The sequence below is a fragment of the Eleutherodactylus coqui genome, chromosome 1, assembly GCF_035609145.1.
Source record: "Eleutherodactylus coqui strain aEleCoq1 chromosome 1, aEleCoq1.hap1, whole genome shotgun sequence".
Taxonomy (NCBI): Eukaryota; Metazoa; Chordata; class Amphibia; order Anura; family Eleutherodactylidae; genus Eleutherodactylus; species Eleutherodactylus coqui.
In genome coordinates this window covers 295,223,667-295,237,908 of record NC_089837.1, presented here as the reverse complement: position 1 = coordinate 295,237,908, position 14,242 = coordinate 295,223,667, and the positions used below count along the sequence as shown (strand labels likewise).

The 14,242-nt window shown below is 41.1% G+C and overlaps 1 protein-coding gene across 3 annotated transcripts in view; it reads right to left on the bottom strand.

The window, feature by feature from the left end:
- Nucleotides 1-14,242, bottom strand: part of LOC136572645 (lethal(3)malignant brain tumor-like protein 4) — a 62,358-nt gene that overhangs the window by 25,977 nt on the left and 22,139 nt on the right. For all 3 annotated transcript variants that reach the window (XM_066573409.1, XM_066573429.1, XM_066573419.1), the window contains exons 10-15: nt 13,834-13,925; nt 13,555-13,706; nt 12,195-12,271; nt 4,947-5,032; nt 4,594-4,704; nt 4,256-4,370 (exon numbers count right to left, since the gene is read on the bottom strand). In XM_066573409.1, the coding sequence (XP_066429506.1) occupies nt 4,256-4,370; nt 4,594-4,704; nt 4,947-5,032; nt 12,195-12,271; nt 13,555-13,706; nt 13,834-13,925 (633 nt within the window). The remainder of the gene's footprint in view (nt 1-4,255; nt 4,371-4,593; nt 4,705-4,946; nt 5,033-12,194; nt 12,272-13,554; nt 13,707-13,833; nt 13,926-14,242) is intronic.

Genomic DNA, 14,242 nt, shown 5'->3' with positions numbered 1-14,242 from the left:
TTATCTGTACAGGAACTTTATTTGGGGAGGGAGACGACCAGGTATAGCCACCAAACAGTAAATTAACATAGAATCAATGGTGGAGTCAATTTGCCACACAGACAGGACTATAACTTGGCAGCGCAGGCCCGCATTATCCACGACTGGATATACTGCCAATCACACTACACAAACAAACTACTCGAGCAAAAAATGTCTGGCCCGATACAGCTGCAAAATATTCTACATCTCCCACTCACAGAATTGCCAGAGACAATCAAACATAACCCTTTGATATTCGAGGCGTGGAAATCGTGGGACAAGTTACGTCGTGACAGCCAGGCGTCTCCGCATGTATCTCCATACCCATCGTTTGTCAGTAATCTCAATTTTCACGATAATAACCCTCAAAACATTTTTTCTTGAATGGCGAAAGCAAGGTATTGACTCAATAGATAAACTCCTACATAAAAAAGAGAAACGCATTTTGTCATATTAGGAAATGAAGCTCAGATATCCTGAAATATCTAGGCCGTTTTTTTCATACTTACAAGCTACACACTATATCTCAGGACTTTTGCCGCATTTCCGGAAGCTGGACTGGGCGCAGACAGGGGGTACATGGGTCTCTAGGCTGGCGGGCGCGAGGGGAACGATCTCTAAGTTATATAGAGCAATAAGGAATATGTGGGAACAGAGTGACACTGACCGAGGGATCGAATAGTGGTCCTTGGACCACCCGAACCTCACGCCCGTGCAAATTCTGGAATCTCTGTTGTCGGCTTATAAATATTTGCCCTCGACTAGGTTCCTGGAAATGAGATTAATGATTGCTCATAGGTCTTACCTAACCGCTATGAGAGGGTATCACATGGGAATAGATCCCACCCCAAATTGCTTTAAATGCAAAGCACCAAATGCCAACTTATACCATTGTTTGTGGGCTTGCCCCCAGATTCAGGTTTTTTGGTCCCGGATTTGAGAATATACCATCATACATTTGACAAATTTCTGCCCACAGGAGCCCTTATGGGTTATTTTTGGATACCTAGATCCACATCTATATTGTTTAAGAAGACCCTGCAAACTTCTACACTTTGTGGCGGCAGTTGGATAAAAGGCTATCTTGCAGATATGGATACAACCAACAGCCCCACCATTTAAATTGTTTCTAGACAAACTAGCTTTTTTGTTTCAAATGTAGCGCTGGCTTCATTAAATCGCGATCCTCTGACAGCTGTGGCAGAGGATTTCTTTATTTGTGCGGGGAGTCCCATTGTCACTGGACACTGTGACAATGCTGTCACAGTGTTCAGTGACAAGGGAATTCCCCGCGGAGATGAAGAAATCCTCTGCCACAGCTGTCAGAGGATCGTGATCTTCACTGTATGTTCCCAATGGGGTCTGCGCTGCCGCCTGCCCCATTGACCACAATGCTGTCACATCCAGGGGTTTGACATCCAAGGAATCCCTTGCTGCAGCTGATACATCCACCACAGGGGATAGCAGGCAGCCAAGTGCAAAAAGTTTTTTATTTTTCCATTGATGCCGTTGTGCGTGGGCTCATCTTTTGTGGGACGTTTGTATTTGTATTTCAAATGGTTGAAATCCGCTGTCAAAATCTGCAGCATAAATTAATATTCTGAGTCCCCATCATATATTTCAAATATGCTGTGGATTCTGCACAGATTTTTTCTGCTCCATGTGGACAACATTTTTTAAATTTCGTCCCCGTCTTAGCAAACTCTGTTGCAGAAATTCCACAGCACTTACGCCCTGTGCATGGCACCCTAACAAGTGAGATATAATCACGCAGCTTCACGCCTTTACGCCATTCATCATGCTGTGTAAAAAAAACTAAAAGCCAACACTCTATATGTCTTTATGATTGCAGTGATACTATTTTTTTATGCTTTGCTATTTTTGCACAATAAAAAAACAAACTATTGTTTTAAAATTCGTATTACATTTACCGATACCGTTTATTTGGAACATATGAGATTTGTATTATTTCATTTTTATTTTGTTGGAGGCAAGAGTAACTAAAACCTGTCATTTATTTTAAACCGTATTCACTATGCAGTATAAATGACATATTAAATGAATTCTGGGGGTCAGTACAATAAGGGCTTGTCCACATTGGTGTTGTGAGTTCAGTTTTCCTATTCTGTTATGACAACAGGAAAATGGAATCCACTGGCCAAACGCATCTGGCTCTTGACAACACAGAACAGACCCCATTGACTATAAATTTGGGTTTCAATCAGCTGTCCTGTATTTTAGGCCTCCGTTCAAGCCACCCATAGGGAAACATGGGTGCCCGCACCTGAATTAAAGCATGCCGATTTGATTTGTAGATTTTTAGGTACGGAAATCAAATCGTAGCATGTTTCATTTTAGTGCGGTTCCCACATGGACAGCTTCCATTGAAGTCAATAAAAGCCATCCAATCCACAATTAACATTGTGGACGGGCCGCGGATTCCCCGAAAAAAAATCAGTTTAAAAAATAAATAAATGTACTGCGAATGTGCACCGGTGCTTCCGCATACGTCTGCAGTACAGACCCAGACAGGTACGCAGGGTGGCGTACATGAGGCCTTAACCCTTTCCAATCCACTGTCTGGCCTCTCAAGACATTATGATATAAAGCTGTACAGCTATGATGTTGAAAGACATCCGTCGGGGTTCTCTTACTGTATATTGGCAGACTCTCTGCTGTCGGAGCCTATCCAATGTGTCACCTCATGCAGTACTGGCTGTAGCCAGCAGATAGCGCCGTTGTATAATGGCAGAAAAAGAGTAAGCCCCCTAGGAAAACCAGGATACAAATTGCATTGGAAGGGGTTAATGGAATTCAGCGTCAAAGACTCCAAACTGAGCTTCCAACACTGATATGAACAGCCTCTTAAGGCCTAATGCATACGGGTGTATTTGCACTGCGGAATCTGGAGTTACGAATCCCACAGCAAATACAGCCCATAGAACATGCATTGAAAAATGCATTTCCATGCACATGAGCGGAAATCAACTGTGATATTCTGCTTGTCCTATTCTAGTGCAAGCCTCGCAGAGGTGCGAATGACTGCGTAATTGCTGATGCACCAGCTCTGCACTGCGCATGTGTGCCAGCTGGCACATTGACAGCGCAGAGTGAAGATGCCGGATAGGTAAGCCGGATGTCAATGCAGGGGCACAGGGTCGCATCCCGCTGCGAGAGTCTCGCAGTCGGAAACCGACCCGGCCGTCTTCATTCAGCTTTACTCAAAACCTAATTTATTTAGGATTGATGTTTTACTATGTTTGTTCAATAGAAACACTCAATAGACACAGTGTCCTTAAAATCAATAAATATAAGATTTTGTTTAATCGCTGCATTCAAAGACCCTTAACATCTCTATTTTTCCAATGACAGAGTTGTGTGAGGGGATTTTCTTTTTTAGGCTGGCTGCACATGGCTGGGTCGGATTCAGCATATGGAAGCTGGCAGTGGAATCCAACCATCTGTACTGTGGATGGTCCACACAGCTTGGCGCTGGACATGCACAGTACAGATTTTTTACTTTAAGCTCCTACTTTTCCCGCATCATATGAGTGGACATGTAGATGCTCTATTGGTTTGAATTGGTGTGGAATGCCGCGGATCGTCCTTGTGGGAGACGATCGCGGATTCCGCAATTCAAACCCAGTTGTGTGCAGGCGGCCTTATAGCACCATTTTGCCATTCATAAGACTTTAATCAACCTTTTCATTCAGCTTTTGAGAGACAGGATTTCAATCAATAATTTTGGCCATATTTTTATATTTTTTTCTCCATGCAGATAATGTGCTAACCTTTTAATTTGGGTCTTTACAAATACAGCTACACCGATTTTAAGAATTGTGTTAGCTTTACTTTACATAACAAGGGGAAAGGTAAGTTGAGTTTTTGTAGATTGGATGTTGTTCTTTTTATTTCAGCCCCACCAGGAGACTTGAACCTCATTAACATTGACAGAGAACATGGGTCCTGAGGATGCTTGCATTGATGGAGCAGAGGTCACCCATGTGTGTCACCTTTTTTTGTCTTTTCAATAGGAGCACTAGAGTGCAGTGTGTTTGTACTCAATTTCCAGCCGTGCATTTGTGCAACCTGCACTCTATTCATGCAGAGACCTTCAGGACCCATGTTCTTGGGATTGGCTGCGGTCCCAGTAAGTGGACCTCCACTGATCACCAGGTTAGAGAAGAGAACTTTATATCTTGGGACAATTCCTTTAAGTTAAAACATCTCTTACCAGGAGGTAATTGTAGAGGGTGTCCAGTCTTTGCACACCAACCTACTGGGTGAAGGTCTGGACTGTCAGCATCCACCCAATAATCATAAAGTGAGCTCCAGCCATCAAAATGTAGCTAAAACAAAAATATATATCTATTAGAAAGTTGTGTCCTACTGTAATCAATCAATATCAAAGCTCTTATATTCTCTAAGAGACATTTTCACAAATCTCAAAAGCTATGTGCCAAGCTCGGTGCTGCCAAACATTTAGGAACACTTCCTGTTGAGGACATCAAATACATATCTATTTTCCCTAGATTTCTGGAAGGGGCTGCTTCAGTTTTATATTTGAGTCACCTTGATGCGGTTTTCCTCTATTTCAACAATAGTGCAGACTCGAATTAACATAGGATTCCTCTTGTCAACAGCCTCGAGTTTCATCTGTGGCAGGAACCCATGTGGTGGGCGCTGAAAACCAGAAAGAAAACGCAAAGCCTAAATTAATTACTTAAAACAGAGGATACACAGACATTAGTTTCAGCTAAGAGCTCAATGATGTGACACAATGTATGGAAATGGCTAGGTCATACAGTACAGTATCTAACTACTTTACTAACAGTGCAGTGGTCATATAGCCATACAACTTTGGACCAACATGATAGGCAATAGTTTTCTTATTTTATGAAATACATATTCAAGCAAATATTTACCACTTTGAATGCCCTTGCTGGGGCGGTCTGCGTGCCAGTCTTCTCCAGGTATGATTCCCAGGAGAAACATTTAGGATCTTTGAATTCTAAACAAGTGAGAAACAGAAGTTATGTGTAAAAGCTCACTTACATTAAAGATTAATTCATACACTGCACATTTGTTGAAGATATTCAGTACAGATTTCACACCAAAAATAGCCAAATATTTACAGTAGAGTTCATGTCTATAGGGGACAAATCTGTGCAGAATTCAGGGCATGTCAAGGATCTGCCACAAATGTTTAATGCAAATTTCACACTTTGTCACAATTTGAAGGAAACCCTTAACAAAATCTGCATAGTACACATGTGGATTCTTTGCAGATTTGATCTGCAGCAAAGCACTCACTGAAAATAGATATTTTACAATGTTTAATTTAAGATTTAAAAAAGGCCTTATCCTTATGGCCCGCATACACATTAGTGTTTAGTCGTTCAAACCTGCATGGGGAAGTAAGGGGAAACAGCAGACGGCTGAACAAATGTACACTTGGTCGACAGCTGTTGAAGGTGTATGTGGAGTTTTAGGGTGCTATTAGAGGACTAGTAATGGCAATCACTAGCGCTCACATTTTCCCAACAACTGCACTTGCAGGTGCAGCCTGGCAATTAGCACTATTACACACTGCTATATGATATACTAGCTGATATACCCGGCTTCGCCCAAGTTAATTTGGTACTGGTGTTCACACGGAAAATCTTATGAAGTTGTGGTTACTTTAGAGATACCGGAAAAACATATGTTCACCATTTTGAATAGTTCTCTGCGTTACCCAGGAAACACCACGGGGAGGTAACCATGCGACGTTTCCTTTATATAAAATGACATCAGGAAGTGAGAGAATTAGATTCCATACGTAAAATTTGGACGCTAATTCTTTTGCACTTAGAATTGAATAATCGAGTTGGGACCCATTAATTTTTCCTATTTATGACATAATTAATGCCGGTGCCAAATTTCAAGTTTCTATGACATCGGGAAGTGAGAGAATTAGATTTCGTACGTAAAATGTGGACGCTAATTCTTTTGCGCTTAGAATTGAACAATCGAGGTGGGACCCATTAAGTTTTCCTATTTATGACATAATCAATGCCCGTTCCAAATTTCATGTTTCTATGACACCAAGAAGTGAGAGAATTAGATTCCGTACATAAAATTTGGACGCTAGTTCTTTTGCGCTAGAATTGAATAATCAAGTTGGGACCCATTAACTTTTCCTATTTATGACATAATCAATGCTCGTGCCAAATTTCCCGTTTCTATGACACCGGAAAGTGAGAAAATTACATTCCGTGCGTAAAATTTGGCCGCTAATTCTTTTGCGCATAGAATTGAATAATGGACTTGGGACCCATTAGCTTTTCCTATTTATGACATAATCAATGCTCGTGCCAAATTTCCCGTTTCTATGACACTGGAAAGTGAGAAAAATACATTCCGCACATAAAATTTGGACGCTAATTCTTTTGCGCATAGATTTGAATAATCGAGTTGGGACCCATTAGCTTTTTCTAGTTGTGACATAATCAATGCTCGTGCCAAATTTCACGTTTCTATGACACCGGAAAGTGAGAAAATTACATTCCGTACATAAAATTTGGCCGCTAATTCTTTTGCGCATAGAATTGAATAATCGAGTTGGGACCCATTAGCTTTTCCCATTTATGACATAATCAATGCTCGTGCCAAATTTCACTTTTCTATGAAACCGGAAAGTGAGAAAATTACATTCTGTACGTAAAATTTGGCCGCTAATTCTTTTGCGCATAGAATTGAATAATCGAGTTGGGACCCATTAGCTTTTCCTATTTATGACATAATCAATGCTCGTGCCAAATTTTATGTTTCTATGACACTGGAAAGTGAGAAAAATACATTCCACACATAAAATTTGGACGCTAATTCTTTTGCGCATAGAATTGAATAATCGAGTTGGGACCCATTAGCTTTTTCTAGTTGTGACATAATCAATGCTCGTGCCAAATTTCACGTTTCTATGACCCCGGAAAGTGAGAAAATTACATTCTGTACGTAAAATTTGGCCGCTAATTCTTTTGCACATAGAATTGAATAATGGACTTGGGACCCATTAGCTTTTCCTATTTATGACATAATCAATGCTCATGCCAAATTTCCCGTTTCTATGACATTGGAAAGTGAGAAAAATACATTCCGCACATAAAATTTGGACGCTTATTCTTTTGCGCATAGAATTGAATAATCGAGTTGTGACCCATTAGCTTTTCCTATCTATGACATAATCAATGCTCATGCCAAATTTCATGCTTCTATGACACCGGGAAGTGAGAAAATTACATTCCGTACGTAAAATTTGGCCGCTAATTCTTTTGCGCATAGAATTGAATAATTTAGTTGGGACCCATTAGCTTTTCCTATTTATGACATAATCAATGCTCCTGCCAAATTTCGAGTTTCTATGACATCGGGAAATGAGAGAATTAGATTCTGTACGTAAAATTTGGACGCTAATTCTTTTGCGCATAGAATTGAATAATAGAGTTGGTACCCATTAACTTTTCCTATTTATGACATAATCAATGCTCGTGCCAAATTTTAAGTTTCTATGACATTGGGAAGTGAGAGATTTAGATTATGTACGTAAAATTTTTACACCAATTCTTTTGCGCTAGAATTGAATAATCAAGTTGGGACCCAATTACTTTTCCTATTTTGGAGATAGTCTATGCTTGTGCCAAATTTCATGTTTCTACGACATCGGGAAGTTGGAGAACTTTTGGCGAGTCAGTCAGTGAGTCAGTCAGTCAGTGAGGGCTTTCGTCTTTATATATATAGATAAAACACAGAGTCTGACTGACAGAAGAACAACACAGTTAGGGCTCTTGAAAAGGGACGACAAAAATAACAACATTAGAATACAACTGAACCCGTTATTATCTCACGCACAACTCAAGGGTCCAGACAGAAGACAACCACTTACCGCCACCACAGAGAGTCGGTGAGCTAAAAAACCTGTGGTGATGTCACAAGCTGTGTCTGTCTTGTGTGGAACTCAAGATGGATGGAGTAGAGCTGTGTGTGTGATGTGTGGGGATCATAATGGATGTACCATGTAGCAGAGCTTTGTGTCTATGAATTAGGATGCAGGAGAGCTGTATTTGTCATGTACTGTGTGTGTGTGATGTGTGGGGAACAGGATGGATGTAGTAAAGCTGTGTGTGATGTGTGGGGATCATAATGAATGTACCATGTAGCAGAGCTGTGTGTGTGTGTGTGAATCAGGATGTAGCAGAGCTGTGTTTGTCATGTGCTGTGTGTGATGTGTGGGGTCAGGATGCATGTAGTAGAGCTGTGTGTGTGATATGTGGGGATCATAATGAATGCACCATGTAGCAGAGCTTTGTCTGTGTGAATCACTATGTAGCAGAGCTGTGTCTGTTATGTGTTGTGTGTGTGGCCAGAATGGATGTAGTAGAGCTGTGTGTGAGATGTGTGGGGTTAGGATGGATGTAGCAGAGCTGTGTGTGATTTGTGGGGATCATAATGGATGTACCATGTAGTAGAGCTGTGTGTGTGAATCAGAATGTAGCAGAGCTGTTTTTGTCAAGTGCTTTGTGTAATGAGTGGGGTCAGGATGCATGTAGTAGAGCTGTGTGTGTGATGTGTGGGGATCATAATGGATGCACCATGTAGCAGAGCTGCGTTTGTGTGAATCACGATGTAGCAGTGCTCTGTATCTCATGTGTTGTGTGTGTAATGTGTGGGGTCAGGATGGATGTAGTAGAGCTGTGCGTGATGTGTGGGGATCATAATGAATGTACCATGTAGCAGAGCTTTGTCTGTGTGAATCACTATGTAGCAGAGCTGTGTGTGTTATGTACTGTGTGTGTGGTCAGAATGGATGTAGTAGAGCTGTGTGTGTGATGTGTGGGGATCATAATGAATGTACCATGTAGCAGAGCTTTGTCTGTGTGAATCACTATGTAGCAGAGCTGTGTGTGTTATGTACTGTGTGTGTGGTCAGAATGGATGTAGTAGAGCTGTGTGTGTGATGTGTGGGGTTAGGATGGATGCAGCAGAGCTGTGTGTGATTTGTGGGGATCATAATGGATGTACCAAGTAGCAGAGCTGTGTGTGTGAAACAGGATGTAGCAAAGCTGTGAGTGTCATGTGCTGTGTGTGTGTGATGTGTGGGGTCAGGATGGATGTAGTACAGCTGTGTGTGTAATATGTCGGGATTATAATGGATATACCATGTAGTAGAAGCTGTGTGTGAACCAGGATGTAGCAGAGCTGTGTTTGTCATATGCTGTGTGTGTGATTTGTGGGAATCAGGATGGATGGAGTAGAACTATAGAATGCTAGAGTTTGAAGGAACCTCCAGGGTAATATGGTCCAACCCCCTGCTCAGTGCATTCCTTCCATTGAAGGAGAACTCACCACCTACAGTGGTAACCTGTTCCACTCATTGATCACCCTCACTGTCAAAAAGGTTTTTTTCTAATTTCTAATTTGTGTCTCCCCCCTTTCGGTTTCATCCCATTGCTTCTAGTCTTTCCTTGTAGAGCTGTGAGTAGAGCTGTGTATGTAATAGGAATCAAAATGGTTGTAGTACAGTTGTGTGTGATATGTGGGGATTATAATGGATGTACCATGTAGCAAAGCTGTGTGTGTGAATCAGGATGTAGCAGAGCTGTGTGTGATGTTTGGGGTCAGGATGGATGTAGTAGAGCTGTGTGTGTGATATCCCATGTAGCACAGCTGTGTGGCACATTGCACCACCAGACAAACTGGTACTATAATTTCCTAATAATTACTAGCACTTACCTATTCCTTTCCCGTCAGTGTTCTTAACGCATCTTCTCCTTGCCGATCTTCTCTTGACTCCTCCAGTCCCTCGGGTCGCGTCACCTCTAGCCGGCTGGATCCTCTTCTTTCCGTGACAAAGCGTACATTGACGGCAATCTGCTTCCTGCAGGTCAGTGTACGTTACGTCACTAGTGTCCATCAGGGAATGCCGAATCCAATGCCAGGCAATAGCCAAGACTGCGCATGCGCGCTGTCTCGCAACAATAGTATATGAACTCTTGCGGTGAGAGAGCGTGCATGTGCAGTCTTGGCAATACCTTGGCATTTCCTGCTTGGTAGTAACCGTTATGTTACTACTGACGTAACGTACACTTACCTGCCGGAAGGAGACTGCTGAGAATGGACGCTCCAAAACAGGAAGAAGAGGATCCAGCCGGCTTGCAGTGAGGAGAAGATGTGGTAAGAAGGCTGCTTGAGGAGGAATAGGTAAGTATTGCGTTTTTTTCTCTAATGACAGAACCCCTTTAAGCACCGACTGACAAGTATTTGTGTCGTAATTTTGACTATTTTTATATATTTGGAGGTATTTTTGTAGGAACAGCAGAAATGTGTAGACTGTCAGGACAAATGCCATTGTCAATACTTTGTTTTAAACTATAGTGGTTCTTTTGCAAAAGCAAATTGTTAATATTAATGCTGTAGCTCGTGTAATTGGAAATCTTGCGCGTAAGCGCCATTTCTCATAATATACATCAGTTTTGAGCCCCATCTTGCAGTTGGAATTCAAAGCTAAAACTTTACCCTAACATTACTATTAGCAGATGTAACAAGTTGGGAAGGTGTCTTGCTGCATCTCTTGGGCCACCCTAATGAGCACACAAAAAATACAGTAAAACATACACAGGTGCACACAAAGATGCAACGGCCATCGTACAAATGCGTGTGAACGTGCTTATGCCTGTGTGAAGCCCGCCTTAGGCCGCACTCACGCAGGTGCTTTTTACCGCAATTAACGCGCCATTTTGAACGCTGCGTTAATTGCGGTATAACGCTTCCATTGAAATCAATGGGGCCTCGCAGACATGCGTTCGATTTCAACGCTGGACAACTCTTTCCAGTGCGGAGTCTGTCCTATTTTTTGCATTTAGCGCACCTCATCTCCACGCTAATTGGTTTACACAGAATGGTTTATTGTTCACACAAGCAAATGATGACAGAGTTCGCTCATGCAGCCTGTTTATGCAGGCAGATAAATCATTCAGTCGTTCACATTCACTGTGAGAACGACTGAACGATCGGTATTTGAACCGAACGATTAGCAGACGAGCCAACGATGATTTTCATGCTTGCACAAAATAAAAGATGAGCGAGCAAATTATCTTTCATCGTTGGATCGTTGGCCGTGTTTACACTAAACAATTATTGTTCAAATTTGAACGCTCCAGCGAGTTTTTTGAACGATAATCATTCCATGTAAAAGCACTTTTAGAGTTTGTTTGTTAGTGGCACTCACCTGCTCTGCAAACCAGAGGACATTTAACAATATTTCATTATGAGCTTGTATGGTTTCAGTACAACATAAAATTTCACTGTATTGGGTTACTTCCAAGTATTACATAGGCTTACTAGGGGTAAAAGAGCCAGTCTATTCTGGCTGTGTCTACCATAGTTCTTAGCCATGCACATTCTTGCAATTATCTAATGTTCACATGAGATAACAACACTATATATGTACAACTTCTTCTGGACTACCATATTCATGACCATATCAAAACGTACCTTTACCACCTGGGGAGCCAGTACCCTTTTGCTGGACAATAATTGGTAATACTATGCTATGGCACCTTTAAGCTATCCCACCATGATTAATTATAAAGAAACTCACTGCCCTGAACTATGTCAGAACAGTATTTAACACTGGATTGAGTGTTTTCTACTCTCCTGTTGGTGTCAACTCATACACGGTCATCCTTTGAGTGTTTTTCCTAATTATCCTGACAGATGGCATTTTTGAAATCTGTTTACACAAAAATACATTGGATATAGTAATTTTATTTATTTTATGAAATTCTAGTTCTATTTGTTTGTTAAAAAGTGTGAGAACTGTCCATCCAGTTCAGCCTATTATTGTGAGAGATCTCTGTATTGTCCCCTGGTATATTTATATATGGTTAATAAATTAGGCTAACATCTCTGCCAATTCCTCTCTACGATTTCATTAGTGAAAAATATATCAGTATTAGTAAATCTGAGCCACTGTGCCTGAATGTACCAGTGTCATTCCTCAGATCTATAGGAGCGCGCCAATTAGTGTTGCATTTTCCTTTTCTCGCTTTCACATGAATGTACCAGGAGTGCACCAACTCTAATCAAAAGAGCTCTATAGAAGTAAAAGTATTACAAAATAAAAAATGTATTACCTGGGGGAGGAGTCAGTGAAATAGTATTCTCTTGACAGTGTCCGACTGGTCTGATGTATGGACTGCTAGCATCACACCTAGGAAAGATCAATAACAGATATTCAGCCTCAAAATTTTTTTTTCTTCAGATCCTTAAGTAAAGGCAGAGAGAATGCGATCCAGTGCGGTACGCTGGCAGAACCCTGCCCACCTGGGGTGGCAAATGGCTGCACCACTTTAACACAAAATTGTTCGCCCATTGAAAACTGTAGATGGGCATACATTGGCTACACTGTGTAGCTTCACCTGGCATGTGCAAGAACGAGCAGAGAATTTCTTAGAATAAATGAGAGATTTGGGCAAAACAAACCATTCTGCTCAAATGTGTACATTTTACAATAGTTTTCACCAATGGTGTACAACTACCGTATAAGATGTAAAGGCAAGTGTTCAGCAAGTTTACCACAGAAAAAAAAGAAACAAAAAAAACCAACAGGTTCTTCAAAAGAAATCCTCAATGGCATGGCTATAACAATAGTCATTACAGTTCTCACACAAGTTTTCTATGCCATTGTTTTACTCCAAAAACGTCAATGGGGGTGAACAACGGAAAAAAATGATAAAACTACTAGAGAAAGCGTATTAAGGCTCACTTACACGCAAAGACAATCTTGCAAAGGATTGAAAGATTGACAGTTCTAGTGATCATTTTGCATAAAGTACTAATGGGCACTAATGCCCATTAGCACTTTATTAGCTTCATTTGCAAGCAAATGAGCCCCAGCAGCTGTTTTCAAATCCCACACTGTGGTCTGCACTTGTCTTTGTATGGGCTTCCGGGGGCTGTCAGCTAAATACAATGTAATCAGCTGCTCCTGTGGAGAATGCAGCGTGCAGTCCCTGCTACCTCTCCCCAGCTGAACAATGGATTTTATGCTCACCTAAAAATCATTGTTCAGCCAAAGCGTGAAAGATGGAAGCATTTACACGCAACAATTATCACTCAAAAGCCATCGTTTGAACAAATTTTGAACGATAATAATTGCGTGTAAATGGGGCTTAATGCAGAGAATTGGATTATTTTTTCCCTTTTCAGAACAATGTTTAACACCTGGAGGCTGCATAAAAGGTACTGCAGCAGCTAAAACACAACAAAAACGTAAAGTGTGAAGAGGCCAACATCTTGTATGTTTATCCTTCAAACTCATTATGAAATATGTTTTCACTTAACTAGGATATCAATTCTACCTTACATGCTACAGAAGAAGAAGCTACAGCAAATACAAAAGTTCAGGACTGAGAAGAGATTAAGACCTCATTAAAAACAATTAGAACAATATTTGCAAGGGAGAAAGAGCAGGAATATGAGCACACACAATACCAGTAATCATAACTGTGATCCCAGTTGTCAAAGTGAATGAGCAATCTGTTTTCCACAATATCTGAAACTGTAGCCACACAAAGCAAGGAAGGATTCTTGCGATCCACAGCTTCCAATTTCATTCCAGCGCGGAACCCAGTTGGAGTCACAGGCTGCACGTGATAGAAAACAGATGATAATTGGTGTGACAATCAGATACAAAGGAAGAATGAACATACTGAATAATGCCGAAGAATAAAAAACATTGAAGGTGAGGGCTACATTAGCTTGATGTCTTACCGTGTTGTAACTTTTGAAGAATGTTTTGGGGGCAGCCTGAGCTTTACATTGCTTCAGATATGTGGGCCAGCTAAACTCTCCATCTTTGTAACCTAGAAATACAAAATGTACAGAACATTGAATGTTGTTTATCTTTAGCTTTAACAAGTATAAACAATTGCAAGTTAGGCCAAAAACCTATACTCCTAGGGTAAAGGATAGAAACATCAGGATTACAATGGACCATGCAAGGGAGAGCAGAGGTCTTCTGGACAGTGCCAAGAATAGCAGCTGCTTTTTGTACAAAATTGCAGCCTGAAATCTTTCCTGTGGCCGGTGGATATTATCCTTGCAGTAGTCTCAATCTGACTTATCATGTAATTGTGGACAAAGCTGCAAATGATAAGAAAGTAGTGGGACTTCTCTCATT